The following is a 24,134-nucleotide window of genomic DNA, read 5'->3' on the forward strand; positions in this document are numbered from 1 at the left end:
AGCGAGTTGGAATTAACGGTAAAACGATAACATATTTTATGTATTTTAAAAGCAATGTCAACCTTGTGGTATGATTACCATAACATATATACATATAACACTCTCCTTATCATTCATCGTTTACTTTGCAGTTTTTACGGTGGTTCACGGTTTCAGTTGGTTATACCATTCCACCATCAGGTCAATTGTATATTCTCCCAAGTCAACAGTTGACCTGATGTCGAAACTATATATAATATATATATATATATATATATATATATATATATATATATATATATATATATATATATATATATATATATATATATATATATATATATATATATATATATATCGCTCACTCCTTTCAAGAACGTCATAAATCAAAAAACTTGATGTTTCAGCTTGTTGTTTTGTTTGAACTTTTTATTGTGCAACAGATCTTTTTATGTGAAACCTGAAGGTTTTTTCTCCATTTGAAAATATTAAGTATATTTAAAAAAATAATTAAACAATACCTTTTCTTCAAAATGCAAAAACAACATTTTTTTGTGGGTAAATATTAAGTTAAAAATATGCCGCTTTTGCTGGGATATAGTAAATTTTCTTGGCATTCCGAAAACATGCACAACTGAAAATTGACGATTTTTGATTTATGACGTTCTTGAAAGGAGTGAGCGATATATAAACCTAAAAAGGTAATTCTATTCCCTGTCCTTTCCTTTTCTTCTTTTCCTATCACTGTCATCTCCTTTTCTCTTTATCCCATCCTTGTCTCATGTCTCTTCCTTTATATAGACCTCTATTATGCATAGTTGTGAAGAACTATAATTGGTTCTCATAATTTTATTTTTTGTATCATATATTCTGATGTATCATATATTGTACTGTTGTTCTTCCTTCCAATAAAATAAAAATAAATTATATATATATATATATATATATATATATATATATATATATATATATATATATATATATATATATATATATATATATATATATATATATATATATATATATATATATATATATATATATATATATATATATATATATATATATATATATATATATATATATATATATATATATATATATATATATATATATATATATATATATATATATATATATATATATATATATATATATATATATAATGCAAATAAAGTGTAAATAATAGTTTGTATGAAATGCAATGTAAGCTAACCAAAATATACAACATTTTGACCACATTTTTTTGGCAAATGAATATGTAAAAAATATAAATATCGACATAATTACAACATTGACATCATGTATGCAGTAAAAAAAACGTACGTTTAGACGTACGTTTTTTCACATTAGTGTGAAGGTTGCTATTATTATGTATGCAAGTTCTCGCTAGGGTTGAGTTACAGCACACCTAATCTTGAATCTAATAAATTACTCAAATAATTCCATTCAATTCTCATTACTCCACTAATCCACTAAAACTCACTAGAACAAAGGAGGTTCTTCAACCGCGGCGCGTAGTTTAAGGCTTGTCTTTCTTACAAAATAATAAATAAATAAAACTAACTAACTAACCGTCACGCCGCTTTCCCGCAGGGGTACGCAGAGAGAAAAGAACGCCACACCACACGTCCAAACCATCTCAACACACCTTTCTTCATTTCATCGACAATCCTTATCTCAGGTTTGCACTTTTTCCTGATATCACCATTGGAACATCTACCATACATGGTTTTGCCGCACTGAGGGATCGCATTTCGCCTGCATTTAGTCTACTTTCATCCTTTTTTGCCTCCATGCTTCACATCCATACATTAAGATTGGAACTTTCCTCACTCATTCGTTCCACGTGTACACCGAACCATCTCAACACAACATTTTGAGTGTGTCTAAATACTTTAATCGCCAACTCCGTGCTCCATTTTCGTCTAATCGCATGTGATTAACACTTTGTGTAGTTATAAGTATGTGAATAGTGCTACGATAGCGACTTGTAGTATTATTTGCATGCTGGAGTATAGTTAGGAGTCGCAACAATCGGCGGGTATGTATGAGGAGATGCATGAACATGGAAGAGGTGAAGAATGTTTGCAAAGACAAAGTGGTGTGGCGTTCTATTCTCTCTGCCCACCCCTGCGGGGAAGCGGCGTGGTGGTTAGTTAGTTAGTTTTTGGAGTATGGTTATTGTCCTGACGAAGAGACGGGTACATCTCAAAACCGGTAGACATAAATCTCGGTAAATGGTAACATACTAACACAAAAACATGTCTTTGATTTTGAGAGCCGCTGAAATTTAAGAAAAATTAATATGAACCAAACTCCTCCAATCAAAATTTCGAATTAGTAAAAAGGTCACACCACGATCTCTCGCCTAAAACAACGCGATACGGATACACTTGACCTTTTGATTAAATTTCATCATACTCAGCGTATAATATGCCTACTTGAGATTGTCGTATCGCGTGTCAAAAAGGTAAAAATGAATTTGAACACGCGATCGAATAAAATATATACAAAGTGTCATGTCAATGACAGTAATTGCGCACGTCAATAAAAGGTGTGAATCGTGCGATAGGTTTATGCAAACTGCCTCAACAGCGTGTCGAACCCTTATTGCCAATTTGCATAATTTGTATGTACGCTTAGGTATTCATTAGGGTAGTATTTCCTCTGCTAATAGAAAAACAAAGAAAAATACTTGCCGGATAAAAATAGATTATTTCCGGGTAGGGAACATGGTTTTCAATCAAATTAAGAAATGATTTTAAGACAAAAATGTATTTCTTTTTAAACTCTCTTTGATAATACTATATTCGACCCATGTTTTCGATTGAATTTAAAAAATGTACTTAAAATTCAACGATTATATTATATAACAGATGAATATGTACTTCCTACCACTTCTATGGTATATAGCTCCCTCCTATGGTAACATACTTCCTATGGTATATAGCTCCTTTCCAGTATCCCTCTTTCTCCGTGTTTCAGACCAAAATATCGTGCAATAGCACTTTTCATTGTTTTTTTTTTACAATATTTACAACTTTTATTACAATAGTTACAAAGAGTGTGTACAAATCTTTGGTATAATTCTGGGTTTCAACTGATCAAGTGAAGAAACCCAGATTTGAAACAAAGGATTTTTCTGAGCAAGGCACTATGAACAAGGATCTGGATAACCGGGAAAGTAACCATTACCATCCCAATCGGATAACCAAAAAAGTAACAATAACCATCTCAAACGGATAACAGAAAAAGTAACGACTACCATTTCAAACGGACCCAATCGGATTGCCGAAAAAGTAAAGATCACCATCCCAATCGGTGAACCAAAAAATAAACCATTACCATCACAATAAAATAGCCGAAAAGGTAACGATTACCATTATTATAGGATAACAGAAAAAGTAAAGTTTACCATCCCAATCGGATAATCAAAAAGAAACGATTACCATTTTAAACGGAACCAAAAAAGAATCCATTATCATCCTAATCGCATAACCGAAAAAGTAACCATTACCATCATAATAAAATAACCGAAAAGGTAACGATTACATTTCAAACGTAGCCGAAAAAGTAACCATTATCATCCCAATGGGATAACTGAGAAATTAGCAATTACCACCAGAATTAAAAAAATCCGAAAAGGTAACGATTATCATTTCAAACGTAGCCGAAAAAGTAAAGTTTACCATCTCAATCGGATAACCGAAAAAATAACGATTACCATTTTAAACGGAACCGAAAAGTAACCATTATCATCCCTATCGGATAACCCAAAAAGTAACGATTACCATCCCAATCAGATTACCGAAAAAGCAACGATTACCATACCAATCAAATAACAGAATAAGTGACGTTTACCGTCTAATGATTGTATTGAGAATGAAAATTATATTATTGAGATGTCAAAATATAACAAAAGGTCTCAAATACGTTCCGCGGTAGCGTCGAACCGGCATCTTTCGGATTGAACGCCGAACGCGTGACCTACTTAACCACGGAGCACGTAAGCCATTAGGTACGCCGATTACAAGTGGGGAAAGAAAGAAGCGGTACGGACGAGAAAATAATGAGGTTTTCCTCCTATTCAGACTGTACGAAGCGGCCACAGAGTATTATTCTAAATGAAAAGAAAGAAAAAAGAGTAATGAATGGGGAGAAAGTGGAAGCGGAGATCGCCTAACAATAGAAGAATTAATGGATATGCCAGAAAAAAGAAAATTATTTTTTACCTCAAAATATCACGAATTATTACATAAACATATTTTGTATATTAAAAGCATTGTTAACTTTATGGTATGGTAATATAACACTCTCTTTATCATTCATCATATCTGTCCGCCTCCGTAGTGTAATGGTCAGCACGCTCGGCTACCGTTCTGGAGGTCCCGGGTTCGATTCCCAGGGGGGTCAAATGAATATTAGTGATTTTTTCACTGTAATATTTATTCAATATTACCCTGGACCGGTACCTTCAAATGAATATTAGTGATTTTTTCACTGTAATATTTATTCAATATTACCCTGGACCGGTACCTGAAGCGGAGGGCTGATCACCTTCCCTTCATGTGTAAAACGATCAAGATAACCCTATGCACCATTGGGGTGCGGATAAGGGTTTCATTATTATTATTATCATTCATCCTTCACTTTGCGTAATACCACTTTTATAAACACCTATTTGTGACTACCGGTTTCGGAATAATCATTCCATCATCGGGTCATTAAAATTTGATTATTACGGTTTTTGTACAAAAATAAAAATTTTAAAGAGAGAATCGAAACACGTGTCACAATAGATTTCAAGAAAAAGCTATATATTTACCGAGTAAAAATTAAATTCAAGACATTTTCGTTAATATGCTCTTAGATGGGTAGGGATTTTGGTCGGCGAGTGTCCTAGCCAAGTACTAGTAAATGTATGTCATCATTTAATTAGTGAATTCGTAATTATTAACGTAACAATGTCGAGTCACTCGTCAACTGGGTGAGGTGACGCGTTCAGGATTGGCAAAAGTCATTATCTAAAAATGTAATTATCCCTTTTTTCGGTTGTTCCATTAGTTCAATGAAATTATGAGGGGTCAACTATTTGCATATCGGTAGTGTAAAGGGCAAAGGGGCATATCTGTCTCAGACCTAATTTTACAAGAGATATACATGAGATAGATAACTCATTTGTTTTATGTACAGTATCTACTCAATGAATTAGGGCCACCCATTATTTTTTAGAATACTCTGAAATCTTTTGGATTATTATATTTATTTTACATAAATACTTTAAGTTTTCTATTGACATCTAATATCATGTATATTACCTTCAATAATATGTAAAATATACCTGGATTATTTAAGCCCTTACAAAATTTCAAACCCTTTTTCTGAGAAAGGTCCCTAATTAGCACAGGTAGACAGATAGTTGAATGTTCGAAAAATAGTCCTATCTCATTTATTAGTGAAGTTTCTTGAGTTCTGGTTGTTGTTTTGTTCAGAGAGGTTATATAATTATCGTGTCTTGTGAAAAAAACTTAATTTTTAATTTTAGTTCATAAAGTATAATTTTTTTTTGTAAACACAAGTGTTTTTTTTGAAAAGGACAAAATGGGAAAAAGTAAAGACATTTCTGAGGAAAAAAAGTCTAGTGTTATAATGCTACTAAAATTAGAAATACTATCTAATAGAGAAATTTCAAAAAAAGTAAACGTTTCTCGTCAAACAGTGGACAGAATATCAAAATCCATAAAAAATCAGTCACCCGCCACCAGCAATCGGCGAAAGAACTGTTGTAGGATTAGAAAAACAACACCGAGGACTGATCGAAAAATCGTTCAAAGTGCCTTAGAAAACCGTAGTGCATCAGCAAAAACATTAAAAATCAAATTGGAAGAAGAGGGTATAAATATATCGGTATCAACACTGAGGCGACGTCTTTACGAAGTAAATCTGAAATGCAGGCGCCCTGTAAAAGTACCAAAATTGACACCACGAATGAAAGCGGATCGATTAAAATGGTCCAGGCTACATCGAAATTACTCGGTAGATGATTGGAAAAAGGTATTTATTTAAATTGAATTTTCAACATATCATTTTAGTAAATAAACTTATATATTTGAATTAAACTTAAATTTTCATTATTTTTCAGGTCATCTTTAGTGATGAGTGCCGGTTAGAAGCCGTGACAGAGAGCCGTCGATTTGTCAGGAGAACACCAATGGAACGTTACAATGAGGCCTGTGTGGTAAAAGTTATCAAACACCCCCCTGCAACAATGATATGGTCATGTATTATTAACAATTTACCTGGGCCGTTGTTTTTCGTGGAAGGAACAATGAACCAAAATTCCTATAAGCAGGTCCTCGAACGAATTTTATTGCCCTTCTACCATACACTCGACCCAACAGAAGGTCCATACACCTTCATGCAGGATGGGGCACCTTGCCACCGGGCTAAATCAATAATAAAATTTTTGTCTAACAAAAATCTGCCTTTGCTCCCCTGGCCTGGAAATTCTCCGGACCTTAATCCTATAGAAAACGTATGGAGCATGTTATAAAATAAGGTATACTCATTTCCAAATCCGACAGTAGACTGTCTAAAAAAAATATTCAAAAAATTTGGTCAGAAGACGAAGAAACAAAAAACATGATAAAACAGTGCATTTTAAGTATGCCAAAAAGAATTGAGGCAGTTATTTCTGCCAAAGGTGGAAATACTAAATACTAACTATATTTATATGAAAATATATGCATAATTTAAGCGTAATAAAGTGTTCATGTGTAAGTAAAATTCAATGTTGTTTTATTCAAGGTTTTCTCTGAGTTATTCCTGTTTGAATTGAGAAATTGCGCGAAATTCTGCGTGGCCCTAATTCATTGAGTAGATACTGTATATATATATAACTAAATATTATGTATATAACTAAATAAGTATTGCAACTACAGCTATATCCTTTTGCCAGATTATAAAATACACTATTTTAGACATTTTTTAGACATGCTGGGAACAAAGTGAATGGTGCACTGAAATCAGTTATAGCAAATATCAGCGGAAGCTAAACTGGCAGTGCACAACGGAGTCCTGGTTCCAACTCTAATGTATGGAAGTGAAACATGGAGCTGGCAAAAGGAGGATGAAAGTAGACTGAAAGCAGTCGAAATGCGATCTCTCAGAAGAATGTGCGACAAAACGATGTATGATGGATGTGCGAATAGTGAAATAAGGAAGGAATGCAAAAATGAGATAAGCATTATCGATAAAATTAAGAAAGGTGTGTTGAGATGGTTTGGACATGTAGAACGAATGAGTGAGGAAAGCACGGTAAAACAAATTTATGAGGCGAATGTTATTGGGAAAAGAAGCAAAGGAAGACCGAGAAAAACAAGGCACAATCAGGTATGCCAAATACTTGAAAGTGGTCAGGTTAGGAGTCGTAACAATCGGCGGGTATGTATGTATGTGGAGATGCATGAACGTGCAAGAGGCGAAGAATGTTTTCAAGGACTGAGTGGTGTGGCGCTCTATTCTCTCTGCCTACCCCTGCGGAGAAGCGGCGTGATGGTTAGTTAGTTAGTTAGTTAGACATTTTGTGGAACAAACTTAGAAAATGAAAAATTTGACAGATTAACCGCTTTGCCTTTACACTACCGATATATGATTTTGGTTGAATAAAATTGAGTACCGTAAAGTGGGTATACTTTGCACCATGGGTGATACTTTGCACCACCTTCTGTAAAGAAATTGTGGAGCTGGTCATCTCTGATACATGTCATTATTCATTCTTTTTTCTATTGTTTCTGATAGATGGCACTTCAATCTACTTTTTAGTTTAAAGAAGTAACATTCGGTCGCTATTGCTTCAATGCGTATTTCCTGTCCGAACGTAAAGAAAGTTTTCTGTCTGAAAATTGTGTCCGAAAAAATCCAATGTAATCAGTATACTGAAACAAGTTACAACAAGTGAGTGGTCTCTAAATCGTAGGTAGGTAGGCCTTGCTTTTCTCAAATGTTGTATTTTTTGGTTACGTTGTCAAGTTTATGTAAAAATTATATTTTTTTAAGAACTTACTTGTATTGACTACATTTGGGGTAACATTGCACCTGGTGCAAAGTATCCACAAAGGGCCATAGTTAATCAATTTGATCAAAAGTCTTAAAACGGCTAATACAACTTGACATTTTTGCTAAATATCTATAGGTTTAGTGTACTTACTTAATTCCTGATGGTATATTTTTTTCAAAAATGTCAAGAACACACAAGCAGCGGCCTTATGCCAGACGATACTGCGATTTTACACCGAAGAGAGTGGAGCAGTGTTTGGAGGCTATTCGAAATGGTACAATCAGTCAAAGAAAGGCTGAAAAAAATTTCTAAATCCCCAGAAGGACGATTAACTATAAACTCAAAGGTCAGCACACAAAACCTGTGGGAAAACCTCCGATATGTGACAAGGGCGAAGAGCAATCTTTCGTAAACTGCATAGTAGACATGAGTGAGTACGATTTCCCAGTGAGTGTTTTTAACATTCGCTACATTCTAATAGCCTATTTGGATAGATTTGGCAGAAGAGTACGAATATTAAAGAACATCGTACCAGGCTCTGAATGGATAACATCATTTTTGCAAAGACATAAAACCTTGACTGTTGCTAAAACTAGTCAGTTGCTTAATCGGTTGCCATTAAAAGCGTATGACGATGACGTGCGCCAGAGTTTTCAACAGTTTTTGGAAGAAAACAGATTCAACCCAAAGAATTCAGTCTTAAAACGCAGGAAAACGATACCGATAGAACCAGGTAAGAGCATTGCTCACGATCCAAATGTCGAAATGAACGTTGACGAGACACAAATGCCACCTGAATCAACTACATCAATGATCCCACCTTCCGCATCGAAACTTCCAGCATATCTAGCATTAACTGATAATAGTTCACACGGAAGCTTTGAGGAAGAGGGAGAAGAACAAAAACGATGACTGAAACCAGTTATCGTATTTGTTCCTCAGTGTCATTAGGGCCAGTAAAAAAGAAGGTGGGAGAATAAGTCGTATTTCATTATGAAGGATAAAATTTTCCGGGACAGATTTTAGAAATAAAGAAAAACAGAGTTGTTAAATCCATGCAGGAGAGTCTCAAATCGTATAAGTGGCCGATGAAGGATGACTTTCTTCAATATTCTTGGAAGGATGTAGTGGGTTCCATAAAAGAACCGAAAATGCAATCCAAAAGAGGTTTCTTTACCGTCCCGGAACTTGACCATATTTAGACATAATTTAATTTTAATTCCTATTATCTATGTAGAACGATATGTTTTAATATCCACCTTTTATTTTATATAATTTTAAACCTTCAGTATTGGAAAAAAAACATTTTTGTTAGATTTTTTAATATTTAAAAAAAAAATTCTATCAAGTGTCTTATTTTTCCATAATTATACAATAATATAATCTGCATTTAGTGAACTGTGAGCCAAAACCCTTCTTAAAAAAAAAATACATCTCAACATAGATGAAGAAGAATATGGAATTCTGGGCATTATATATATATATATATATATATATATACATATATATATATAAATATATATATATATATATATATATATATATATATATATATATATATATATATATATATATATATATATATATATATATATATATATATATAAATTATCATTAACTTCCTGACAGTACGAATTGACGACCGGTTTCAAAATGCCCAAGTCTTTAGAAATTAGCGTCCAGTAAAAATGTCGAAGTTACCCACTACACACTACGTAGCCACGTTCGGAATCTCCGCCCAGCCACATTATGTCATAATGGTTAGGAACTTACGTCCCTCTGGTTGCGCGCGAGTCAATTATGAACCCTAATGACCTTGAGTGCTGTAGTTACGCCTTTGTGTTGTATGTACATACGCATGATGTCACTAATTTACAGTGCGATGGATAGAGAAACAAACTAGAAAAATTGACAAAAATTGTATTCACATCTCAACATAGATGAAGAAGTCTACTGAGAAATAATAAGACTCAGATGAAGAGAACATCTGCAGTTCTCCCAAACTTGTGATAACATTATCAGGGTTTGAAAATGTATGTAAAGATGCCTGAATGTATGAAGAATGAAAAGTGTCTGAAACAATTTAAAAAATAAACGTTTTGTTTACTGTGAGAAGATGTACATATGTATATAAGATGTAAATTAAGTGAAAATATTTTTTTTAAAGAGAAATATTTGTATTATTTATATTTGAAGCACTAACTTCGTGATTTTCATTTTATAATTAAAATGTAACTTTGTTTTAAAATCACTAAATATTTTATTTTAACTTAATTATAATGTCTACCGGTTTCGAAGCTAACCGCGTCATTATCAATACTGATTAATACTGATTTATCAGTTTTGATAAAGAAGCGGTTAGCTTCGAAACCGGTAGATATTATAATTAAGTTATAATAAAATATTAATAGTGATTTTAAAAAGTTACATTTTAACTATAGAAATATTTGTATTTTTTATTATTCATAAAAATACTTCAATTTCATACTATTTCTGTGAGCCTAAGCGGCTCATTCTTAGAAATAGGTATCAAATTCTGGTAGAATGGGCTCGAACCGAGATACTCTGACTCAAAAGTCCGCGACACTAACCACCGGATCACAACCCGACACAAATTGTCTTTGAATGATGTTTTTCGCATAGAAAGATTTTTCTTAATTTCTATGGTTTTACAGCTGTCAGATTTAGTTAAAAAAAAGAACATACACGGCGAATGTGTGCAAAAACAGTGCCGGTTTAGAAATATAACATTTTGAATAATAAGTTATTAGTTATGTGTGGTATAGTGAAATTAGAGTGTTAATTTCATGTATTTTATTATAACATACACATATGGTATACGGTGTTTGAAAATGATACGTAATGCATCGTTAGACGTGTCACAATATATATTTTTTTAAATAGTGGTATTTACCAAGTAAAAGTTTGATAAATAAAAAGCAGAACAGTTCGATTTAATGCCCAAATAAAAAATTATGTTGTTTTTTTGACATCTGAACATAGATTAAGAAGAGTATGGAAGTCTGGGCATTTACGGGGCTTACGGCCGTCATAGGCTGATTTATGTCATCACTTTTGTAAGCCCCGTAAATGCCTTCCATAATCTTCTTCATCTATGTGGAGATTCAAAAAAATAATATAAAATAACTCCTAATTTGAGATGATCCCGATTTGTGAACAAGTGTTTGGACGCACTCAAAATGTCGTAAAAAAGATGTGTTTATTTATTTAACTCAACACAGTTTATTGTTGCAATTTTTGGTTAATTTTCATTATCGTTGTGATATTTATTACCAGTGGTGAAATATATAAAATATATATTGCCAGTGGTGAAATATGGTGCAATATCAATGGTCACACGGAAATAGCAGATGAACAAGACTTCGGGTAAGTACTTCAAATTTAATTCTCAATATTATCAATATTTCAAGCATTTACTATGTGGTTAGTCATTTTTACTATTATATCTTTTTACAAAAGTCTTAGTAACATTAGTATATAACCACGTACCAGGATTTTTTCATCTACCGGTTTCGAAAGGTACCCGTCTCTTCGTCAGGACATTCATTACAACAGCATGTAAACAATTCTACGCGTCACTACCATAGCACTATTCACACACTTGCGATAAACTCAAAATTTGGCATGATAAGACATCAACTTTAATTTTTTATTCATTTTTTTTATTTGACAATCGAGCGGGTTTCATCGTCACCGACATCATCAGACTGATCAAGTCTGATATTTAAATTAAAATAGTAATAAAAAATGGAGTTCTAAGAATTGAACGCCAAATCAATAAATAAATAAAAACCTTAGTAACTTTTAACTATGTATTAAAAAATACAATGCCATACGTTATACATACATTTATATATATATATATATATATATATATATATATATATATATATATATATATATATATATATATATATATATATATATATATATATATATATATATATTTCCAATAAAAATACAGTCATTCAACTCATACAAATCAATATAACGTATTGCATTCGCTTTGAAGATGCACATATCGCTCAATCCTTTCAAGAACGTCATAAATCAAATAACTTGATTTTTCAAGAGAACGTTTTTAAAGTTTAAAAATGTAATACAATGTATTAAAAACAAATATCAAGCCACTTATTGAACTTTTTACCGTGCAACAGATCTTTTTAGGTAAAACCTGAAGGTTTTTTCTCAATTTGAATAATATTTAGTACATTTAAAATAATAATTAAACAATACCTTTTCTTCAAAATGCAAAAACAACACTTTCTGCCCTGTAGCGGATAAATATTCAGTTAAACATGTGCCTCTTTTGCTGGGATATAGTACATTTTCTGGGCATTCCGAAAACATGCACAACTGAAAAACGACGATTTTTGATTTATGACGTTCTTGAAAGGAGTGAGCGATATGTTTCAAATGTGTGCTAGTTCAGTGGCCGCTATCAACAATAGCACATCCTTAACCGAGAGGGGTTGGTCGATAGATAAAACCACCCCAATGTCCCACATTCCGAATGCTTTAAATATTCAAACACCACCCTTCAGCCGGACCACAAAGGGGTCAAAACTACCCTGTACTAATGAGGTTTCCGTAAATATTTCAAATATTTCGAAGCCACCTGTCTTACTACTACTACACTACCATCACGCCGTTTCCTTGCAGGCGTAAGTAGAGAGGATGGAGCGCCACACTCCCAGCTTTCTTCGCGTAATATTAACACATATTAAGGTCCAGTATTCGTTAAGTCGCAACTTAATTTTCTCTAAATCCAGCTAACATTTTACGTTTATGTATTAATTTTAAATCAAACACAGATTTTTTGAGTCTACAAAGTTGTATTTTATGAACAAAAACACATAAAAATATTAATATTGCGACAATTGTTTCGCCTAGTTATGGCGTTATCAAACGAAAAATATCTGTTCTTGATTTAAAATTAATACATAAATTAAAATGGAGATCTACAAATTAAACGCCAAATCCACAAGTAAATAAAAACATTTTACGTAATTGTTTTTTTCTTTTCTTTTTTTCAAGTTTTTCTTCGAAATAAAATATGGTTTTGAAAAAAAAAAAGTTATTGAGTTTTTATTTTATTTTATTTATTTAATATGGTTCAAAGTTTTTTTTTATATAATTTACTTCATTTTCTAAACATTTCTACTTACAATCTTAAAATTAAAAACGCAGTTCCCTCCAATAAAGAGACTGAGCTCTTGTGCTTGGAGAGGGACTTACACTTGTTAGTTATGTTTGTTGATAATATAATTTATTTTTATTAACACATTTTTTTTGTTTTTCCTTTTTTTCTTTCTTAGAAATATTATTTATTTATTATTATTTATTTTTATTTTACATATGTAAAATTCATTTAATTCATTCTTTAGCATTTTAATGTCTTTATTTTTTTATGTCTGTAGGAAGGTTGTTGAATTACTTAGTTCCCAAATATTTAAAGTTCTGTTGGAATATAAATTTAATGTAAAATGGTAAAAATATTTTCCAATATATACATATATTCTTTTAAAAAATCTAATTCCAATATTTATTCTGCAAAATCATTTTTTAACGAGTGGAGACTTATAATAATAATGATAAAAAAAAATTAAATGTGTGTGGAGGGAGACACGACTGGCTTCTCGCGCAGCCGAATTCTTTCTAAATTTCTTGCGCAGTCTCTTTCTGAATTGAATTGTGTGTTTGCGATTTCCTCCTTAATTAACAATCGGCTATTCCCTAGAGATCGCAATGTCCCACAGTGCGGTGCATTCCTACAATGCGACACATTCACCAAAATATCGATGACTGACACTGTCAACAACAGCAGTTGTCGGTGACGTCATCGGGCCTGTCGGGCAGCTGTAGCAACTCGGACGCGAACCTGTCACCAGCGTGCCGAGAGAATACTAAAATTCAGCATAAGTAATGCACGCACTTTTGGTATGCATGCAACATCTTGGTACATATTTAAACATAGAAATGAAACACTTGCATAAGACCACATTCGAGTTTATTAATGTAAACACGACTAGTTTTGTATTTTATTGCCAAAAACACATAAAAAATAATTTCTCACAATTCGCTCACTCCTTTCAACAACGTCATATATCAAAATTCGTCGATTTTCAGTTTTGCATATTTTCGGAATGCCCTGCAAATGTACTATATCCCAGCAAAAGCGGCATATTTTTAACTTAATGTTTACCCGCTACAGGGCAGAATGTGTTGTTTTTGCATTTTGAAGATATGGCATTATTTAATTATTTTTTTAAATATACTAAATACTTTTCAAATGGAGAAAAAATCTTCAAGTTTTACCTAAAAAGGTCTGTTGCACAGTGAAAAGTTCAATAAGTGGTTTAATATTTATTTTTAATACATTTTATTATATTTTAAAACTTTAAAAACGATGTCCTGAAAAATTAAGTTTTTTGATATACTTATTACGTTCTTGAAAGGAGTGAGCGATGTGTATAAATTGTCTTATGACAGGTCTAGTAATAGATAAAAACCAGCTTATGACAGGTCCTAAGCCCTTTAAATAACCAAACTTTCATGTTCTTGTTCACGTAGGTATATTGAGATGTCAATAATTAAATTCTATCTCTGCACGGAGTAGGAAACATACAAGTCAATCGCGTCATATTTACGTAATAAATTGATATATCTTCGTTTACCATGTATTTATATTAGCCGTACATCTACATTAGCTTTTAATAAATTGTAATTTCGATATCCGAAACTTCGTAAGCGTTTGGATTCAGCGGATGACGTAATCTCGCCTTGAGACCGACACAATAATAACGCAGAAAACACAATTAATATTACGTCTTCCCGCCATAAAAATGTCAACCGTGCGAAAAAAGAGCGATTGTCCCGCGCTCGACTTCCGCGTGTCTATGGGTACCTTTTTCTTCTGAATTATACACCGCTGTACTATCCACAGATTGACCTTTTCAGATAATAGATAGAGCCGCAAAGTAGCCACTTAAGGCCCAGTATTCGTCAAGTCACAAATTAATTTTCTCCAAACCCAGATAACATTTGACATAATTGAATGTTTGGTATTCTCAATATTATTAATATTTAAAGCATTTACTTTGTGGTTAGTCATTTTTGCTTATTTATTTTTTTACAAAAATGTTAATAATATTAGTTTTTAATTAATGTTTTACTTAGTAAATACCACTATTTCTTAAAATCTACTGTGACACGTGTTTCGATGCATTCCGCATCATTTTCAAACACCGTATGTGAAGCTAATTCTAAACTTTAGAGTTGGGTCCTTGGGACGTTGAAGGTTGAAGAGGGGGTAGTAGCTGTTTCTTATTTTTATTTATTAATTAAATTTTTATTTTTATTTTTATTTCTTATCAGAGGGAACATAGACAAAAGGGGGGAGGCTTTAGTCATTGTCATATTGTTAATTATGGGTTTATTGTTATTTATATTCTTATGAATTTCTATTGTTTCAAAATGCTGCAGTTTATGGCTTTTCGTATTGATTATTTTTAGGATTTCTACGTTGTTGTGGTTAAATTTGTGATCATTATCTATTAAATGGTTAGCGAATTCCGAAAAATTATTATTTCTCAAACATAATTCATGTTCCCTGATTCTTGTTTTGAATTTTCGGGAAGTCATACCAATATACGAGCTTCCACAGTCGCAGTTTAATTTATATATGCCACTATTGTCCAATATATTTTCAGGATTATTTTGTGTTTTAAAGATTTTAGTTAAATTATTTTTTGTGTAAAATGCTGGTTTTATATTATTTGGGAATTTTTTGGTAATTTTATGTGATGTTTTATTTATGTAAATGATTCTTTTCCAGTTGGTTTTTACTTTTTCACTATACGTATCGGCTGAGTAGAGAAATGTTTTTGTTAAAATCTTTTTATTTTTACGCGCCAATATCGCGTCTATTATATTTGGGTTATAACCGTTATTGTAAGCAATTTGTTTAATTGTATTTATTTCTCTTTTGAACTTATTGTCATTTAATGGGAATTGTAGTGCTCTATGGATCATGGAATAATAATTTTTCGGAATTCGCTAACCATTTAATAGATAATGATCACAAATTTAACCACAACAACGTAGAAATCCTAAAAATAATCAATACGAAAAGCCATAAACTGCAGCATTTTGAAACAATAGAAATTCATAAGAATATAAATAACAATAAACCCATAATTAACAATATGACAATGACTAAAGCCTCCCCCCTTTTGTCTATGTTCCCTCTGATAAGAAATAAAAATAAAAATAAAAATTTAACTAATAAATAAAAATAAGAAACAGCTACTACCCCCTCTTCAACCTTCAACGTCCCAAGGACCCAACTCTAAAGTTTAGAATTAGCTTCACATACGGTGTTTGAAAATGATGCGGAATGCATCGAAACACGTGTCACAGTAGATTTTAAGAAATAGTGGTATTTACTAAGTAAAACATTAATTAAAAATGGATAGATTTTACCACAAAGTGACTGCCGAATCAATTAATGAAATAATATTAGTATATAACCACTCACCGAGATTTTTATGTCTACCGGTTTCGAGACGTACCCGTCTCTTCGTCAGGACAATCACTACTACAGCAATCACTACTACTGTATAAGTGAATATTTTGCTTAAAACACCGATTTGTATTGAAAAAATAAGTTTTTCTTAAGAAGGGTGATCTTCTTCCTGGCTCTATCCCTAATTATCGTCTCTGTAGACTGTTCGGGTCAGCTCTCCTCGTCCTCAGGTTGTAGGTTCTCTCTGTCTTTGCAAACATTCTTCGCCTCTTTCACGTTCATGCATCTCCTCATACATACCCGCCGATTGTTACGACTCCTAACCTGACTACTTTGAAGTATTTGGCATACCTGATCGTGCCATGTTTTTCTCGGTCTTCCTCTGCTCCTTTTCCCAATAACATTCGCCTCATAAATTTGTTTTACCGTTCTTTCCTCACTCGTTCGTTCTACATGTCCAAACCATCTCAACACACCTTTCTTAATTTTATCGATAATGCTTATCTCAGCTTTGCATTCCTTCCTTATTTCACTATTTGAACATCTATCATACATCGTTTTGTCGCACATTCTTCCGAGAGATCGCATTTCGAATGCATTCAGTCTACATTCATCCTTCTTTTGCCAACTCCATATTTCACTTCCATACATTAGAGTTGGAACCAGGACTCCGTTGTGTACTGCCAGTTTGGCTTCCGCTGATAGGTTTTTATTAACTATTACTAATTTCAGTGCGGAAAAAACGCAAAAAAAATAATACGCAAGGAAATTTGCACAACTCATTTCATGGCTATTGCGTTTTTAGCAACTGGCCATAATAAAGTACTCTATTACCTTATTGCGATGTAAATCATTTCCCGCCTTTCTATTATGCAAATCTGATTCCAAAACACCACCAAAAACGGTTTAATTTAACCGTATTTTGAAGAGAATATACGTTTTAATAATTCCTAGAAAAGTGTGAGCTTGTCATTATTCGATTGGCGGTAAATTTACGTTTTTAAAATGGGCACAGCCGATTTAGTCGCCTTATTGCTGCATTCATTCCATATTGGCAACATTCCATATTGGGTGCGTATTCGTCCATTTGCTAGGTTTACGCAATAACCTCTAACGTCAGTCAGTACGCATCGCATTCCCAATAGTTATTACTTAATAATAAAATAATAATTGGTAAAACTCGAGTGGCAATGGGCGGGACATGTTGGACCAGATGGACCCCTAACATTTTGAGATTGAGACGTTGAGAGAATAAACGAGGCCCCGGAAGACCTAATAAAAGATGGTCCGACGATATAGCCGCTGTGGGGGGTAGAAGCTGGCAACAGACAGAAAAAAATGGAAGGATACGGAAGAGGCCTGTATCCAGCAGTGGACGACAGAAGGCTAAATAAAAAGACGAAGGAGAATAAAAATTAAACTTTGCAATACAACTATTGGATTTTTTTTCGATTTATTCATTCTCAAACGATTTTAGGATAGCGTGATGGTATCGGTCAATATAAATAATAGTAAAAGTTGTAGGATTTGTCCCAAATATTGGGAATGTGGTTTACTGTGCGAATAGGTACCTAAATAGGAACTGTATGAAGCAAGTACCTGTCTACTAACGTCACAACTCGAGCGGCCATTCGAAATATTTAAAAAACGATTTTGACAGCCTCTCCGAATTGCAGAATGGAGTATGGGGTAATAAATTCGGCTTTGATATTATCACGGAAATAGACCGTTCCGATGTATACTTCGCATGTTTATAGTATGAAAAACGATTTTATACAAATGTACGCCGTCTGTTTACATTCGACTCGACCAGATGTTGTGATTCACTGTAAATTCACAAGAGGTATTTTTGGAATTAAAAATTAAAAACGCGCTGCTTTTAAAACCGGAATTGAACGATACTCAAACCATTTTTCGGGTATTTTCCAGCATTAAAAACCGAATCAAAGGTTAGATATAATAAATCATGGATCGTTGAGGCGTTATATTGGTGTCTGGATAAGTTTTATTCGTGTTATTTCCGACGTACGCGCGGATTCGTGCCCTTGAACGTTTTTTTTATAAGAAACAGTCATTCGATAATATTGAATAATTCGTATCAAAATAGTGACGCAAATGCGCGAATGAACGGAAACGATTACAAAATATTACATTGAATACCGTGAATTCTGAATAGTTGTAATATATTTTTATTGCATGTAAAATGAGCGGTCCGCGTCAGTTAACGAGAGTAAATTATTATTAAAACGGGTGGGACGCAAACAGATGCGGCATTTCATTCGATCACATCGAGTTGTTTTGACACCGGCCGACTTATGTAACCGCCACAATATTGCCTTCAATCGAACAACAATACGTGTATACATCTCCATCTCGGCAAATGACAGTTGGTTTGACAGATCAGCGTTCCGACTACCAATTTCCGAATTGAAACTCCAAACTAGGAAGGCATAATCTAAATTTAACATTTTTGATACGAATATTAAAATTCGAGCGATTAGGTCATGTTTATGTTGGTGTTATTATAGACGAACGAAAATAGGTCAACTGATCAACTGGACGATTCCTGTTGGACGGATGACAGGCGCTAAGCGGCTGCGTGAATCATAAATTGAAAATATGTTAATTCTTTGTTTTTTGACGTAGCTAAATAGTACATGTATGCCGACGAGTATATATATTCGGGAGTAATAGATTAGGAGATCGCATAGATCACACCCCCTCGGGTTCTTACCTGTTTGTTGCCCCGCTCTGCCCCGTTGGACTTGACTTCCGCGGGGTTTTCGTTGGTCTCCTGATCTCCCTTGACGCCTTCCAGAGCCATGTTTGTAATCCTGTGTTCACTATCATGCACGCACCAGAGATGTGGGGATCACTGCACAGAAACACACTCCCGGCGAATAGCCCGCGCGCTCACTACTCTGCACAGTACACGGTACACAGTTGGCTCGGGTCGGGAATGTGCGCCCTAGTGCGTCGGTCCGCCGCGCGGCGCGAGTTGGCGCTAGTGCTCCTCGCGCTGGGGGGGAGGGTCGATCGATATAGTACGGCTGCTCCGAATGTCCGATATTTTGTAACGACGTTTCTGACGATCTTTTCCGAGAAATATACCTTGACATATAACTTGAATTATTTCAAGAAGTGTCCTACTGTTAAAATTTACGCGTTTAGGTCCCAGCATTCATTTTCAAGGATTTTAAAGTACATATTAATGATTTTACCCTGTAATATTAAATGTATTCATTTATTTAATATCACCCTAAAATGGCACTTAGCGCAAGACTGATGTAATTAACTATCAAGATAACGATGTGATGCAGTGCCCTATACATTGGATAAAAATACAATCCATATTTATAAATAAATACAATCCAAAGACCAACAAATACAATCCATCAAGAAATATCGATGACAATTTAGTAATTTTACAAACTTTATTTTGTTAGATATATCATACACAATCTTAAGAATATTATATTTATCATAAAATATATATTTTAATGCCATCTAAAAAGTCTTCTGACTAAATCAGTAATAATATGTATTTTAAAGGTAGGCAATGTACGTTCTACAAAATAATTAATTTATGTTAAATACTATCTTCTAGACATAAAGACTTAAAAACTTTTGTGATCGTTATTTAAATTCGTTTTTCCTTCATGCCTTCGTTTGTACAGAAAACTTCATTTTGACAGTTTGCTTTATTTTAAGTTCAAATAATCAATATTTTTCTAATTTTTTGTTTTTAAAACAAAATCAAATAATAGTTTACCCTTTTAAAATACCAATCCCAATACTATTTTTTAAATACAAAATTAATTAAGCAATGATGCATAGAAGATGGATGAAATAGAAGAGTTAGGTTTTTTCTTTATTTTATAATATACATAATAATGTACCATTTTGGTAGTTTATATTAAAAAATAAATAAAAAAATCTTCTCAATAACGATTTACGTTACTGTCCCATCTCTATAAGCACCTGTGTTTTTTTTAGATGTTGTCATTAAAAAAATAAAGACGAACTTCGCGCTCATTCTACTGGAACTGGCTCGAGGGACACCAAAGACTATAAGCTCAAAAAAGTGTACATCAGTACCGTACGCGGATATCTCTATCCTTGTTTTTCCCATGCAAGCGAACCGAGATCAAATTAGACAAAACAAATATTGTGCAGAGTGATGTTTGACAACAATAGAATGTTTAAGCGAGACAGAGAGTACTTTACAGCGCGCTGTCTCTTTTTTTAATGTTTGAATATCGGGTTTTCTACGCGTGGAGCTTGCGACATGTATTTTATGAAGATACGCTCTGGCAACTTTAAATTATTGGTTGACCCTGAGATTCAAGAAAAATTACCAAAAAATCAGAATATATATATTTATATATATATATATATATATATATATATATATATATATATATATATATATATATATATATATATATATATATATATATATATATATATATATATATGTATATATATATATATATATGAAGTATATAAGGTAAATAATATGTTTAGCAGCAATACCTAGCTTTCCTCAAACGAGTTGTTTGAAGAATATTAATATTATATATGATATTATTCGCGAATATGGCAACGTTGGGTGACAAGTGTTGAGGGACAACAGGAATTTGAGTTTATTTTCCGCATAAATAGAAATGTCGTAAAATCTATTTTTATAATACCGCGAAATTTTGAATTCCCTCTGACGTTTAGACATCTATGAACGTTTATTATAAACATTTATATTCTAAGAGGAAAAGTCAAAGAATAGTTACAAAAATTCTTTATAGATGGTATGCAATAAAGTTCTCAATACGAGTACCAAAAGCTTTGTAGTTTTTTCAATAGATGCTGCTAATGTATGAGTATTTATACTTATTTTTGTATAATTATTATACAGTTAAACCCCCTATAACGTTAAGATAGGTACCGGATATTATCAAAGGGAATGTGATTAATTTATCAAATTATATTTTTACATTTTGACCAGCGGAAACGTCATCTGAGGGCATGTATGACTAGATGTGAAGGAGGCGAGGAGTATATTTCAGGACAGAAAGGTGTGGCATTTCATCCTTTCTGCCTACTCCTGCGGGGAAACGGCGTGATGGTAGTAGTAGTAGTAGTAGTAGTAGTAGTAGAAAAGTCTGAAACGAGTCGTTTAAAATTAAAATACAATTTAAAAACATTAACTCTCTACAACGTTCCCATTGATAACGCGGTATCTATCTCAACGTTATAGGGGAGTTAACTGTATATTATCGATATTACAGATTGTCGATATTGGGTATATTCGATGAGAAATAACGTAACTTCATTTGATATTTTGAAAAAATACACACATATATAAATATATATAAACAGTGGCGCAAAATTTGTCACCCGATGTATTTGGCTGTAATTTTATACGAATGAAAAATTTACATGAAGGTGGAGGCGAAAATTGTTTGCAAAGACAGTGGTATGGTGTTCTATTCTCTTTGCCTACCCCAGGATGATTAGTTTGCAAAATTGACGTCTGTGCAGGAAATTCATTAGAAGGCGCGCTCGAATATCAAAAAAATGGGATAGGTTTGAACCCTGTTGATTATTTATTTTGCAGCTCGACGACATTTTGTTTTCCACAGATATTTTAAGTGTAAAAAATAATCCTACCCACCTTTTATCCTTTATAGCGAAATTTTTCTTATTACGTTTTGTATTGTTTTTACGAATCTTATTTCTTCACCTTCTTTTTGTAAATCCTAGGGATCTGTTTGTGCCTTCGCTTGTAGCTCTTGGGATGTTGACTCCCAGCTGTCTTTCCACCTTTTTGGGGCTCTGCCTGGGGGTCTGCGTCCTTCAGGGATTCCTTAAAGGGTGATACGTGGAAGTCTGTCTTCTGACATTCTGTTTATATGATCATTCCAGTATCGGAATCTTATTTGCTGTGTTTTAAAATTATTTTGTAGTTACTTTGTAGTTACTTAATCCTAAAATAAGTAATGAAAATTACTCATATACCTTTCTTAATCTTCTTCTTCAAACCCTTATCCGCACCCCAATGGTGCATAGGGCACTGCATCATGTAAACGCAGTGTTATCTTGATCCTTAATACATGCAGAAAAGGTGATAAGCCCTCCGCTTCAGGTATCAGTCTAGGGTAATATATTGAAAGCTGTCCCATCGGATTCTCAGATCTGATACAGAAGCATCTAGGCTTATTTATTGTAACTGCAGACAGTTGGTAGAATTCCATTTTAAATTTTTGGTTAATAAATCCAACATTAAACACGGTTATCGGATTGAATGTATATGATAATGTTTGACGCGTTTCGTCTTATTAAGACATTATCAAACACTGACTGAAGCATCTTGGCTTCCTGACAGACCTTCTCTTGCAAAGTAATTTTGTAAAATAAACTAAGTTGCGAAATTTATTGAAAATGTGAAGCGAAATTGTCTCCCGATTTTACTGTGAATTTTACAGTTAAACTTTTACTTTTCAACATCCCTGTCACTGCCAGGGTAATATTGAATAAATATTATAATAAAACAATCACTTATACTTATTTAAACCCCTCCCCCTCTGGGAATCGAACCCGGGTCCTCCAGAACGGTAGCCGAGTGGGCTGACCATTACACTACGGAGGCCAACATTCCACCCTTCATTGAATGACTTAAAAACGAAAAAAACATGAAAAAAAAACTTTAAAAAGGACCAAGCAAGAAAAGACTTAATATTTATCAATTTTGCGACAACATGCAATGGTTATCCTTATGAGATATTGATAACCGCTCACTCCTTTCAGCAACGTCATATAACAAAAATCGTCAATTTTCAGTTGAGCATGTTTTCAGGATGCCCAGAAAATGTACTATATCCCAGCAAAAGCGGCATATTTTTAACTTAATATTTACCCGCTACAGGGCAGAAAGTGTTGTTTTTGCATTTTGAAGAAGAGGTGTTGTTAAATTATTTAAAAAAATATACCAAATATATTTCAAATGGAGAAAAAAACATTCAGGTTTTACCTAAAAAGTGGCCTGATTTTTATTTTAAATATATTTTATTACATTTTTAAACTTTAAAAGCGATCTTCTGAAAAATCAAGTTTTTTGATATAATATGTTTCAAAACTTACTTTTCGCCATGTTATAAATTCGATAGACGATGCAGCGAAAGATAACATATTTAAGTAAATTGTCCTCTCTCTAATAGATTATACTTCTCGTATTTAGAGTATGGGGTTCGCATACATTTAGACATTCGTTTCTATTAACCCCGTATGATTATCTTCACTCGCTTCCATTAACCCCGTATGATTATCTTCGGTCTTCATTATCAGTCTTTTAGCACGATTCGCGTCCGTGTCAATAGCTCTGCGATGTAATCTGTCGCCATTACATTCTTGCGGGCGAGTGCCCTTGCCGAACTATCGGGACCCGATCTCATTGTGCTCCGGGCCGGGGGTCTCCGTGGAGATCGAGATTAGGGCATTAGCTGATTGAACAGAAAAGGGTGATCGGCGATAAGAGGTGATGATCCGCGA

At 33.3% G+C, this 24,134-nt stretch overlaps 1 protein-coding gene across 2 annotated transcripts in view; it reads right to left on the reverse strand.

Moving 5' to 3' along the window:
- Positions 1–19,605, reverse strand: part of LOC148312743 (uncharacterized) — a 95,233-nt gene extending 75,628 nt beyond the window's left edge. For both annotated transcript variants that reach the window (XM_088273532.1, XM_088273537.1), the window contains exon 1: positions 19,324–19,605. In XM_088273532.1, the coding sequence (XP_088129658.1) occupies positions 19,324–19,413 (90 nt within the window). In that variant the 5' untranslated portion in view covers positions 19,414–19,605. The remainder of the gene's footprint in view (positions 1–19,323) is intronic.
- Positions 19,606–24,134: the final 4,529 nt, after the last annotated feature.

The sequence above is a fragment of the Brachycentrus maculatus genome, unplaced genomic scaffold, assembly GCF_059751285.1.
Source record: "Brachycentrus maculatus isolate JH-2025_06_01 unplaced genomic scaffold, ASM5975128v1 h1tg000033l, whole genome shotgun sequence".
Taxonomy (NCBI): Eukaryota; Metazoa; Arthropoda; class Insecta; order Trichoptera; family Brachycentridae; genus Brachycentrus; species Brachycentrus maculatus.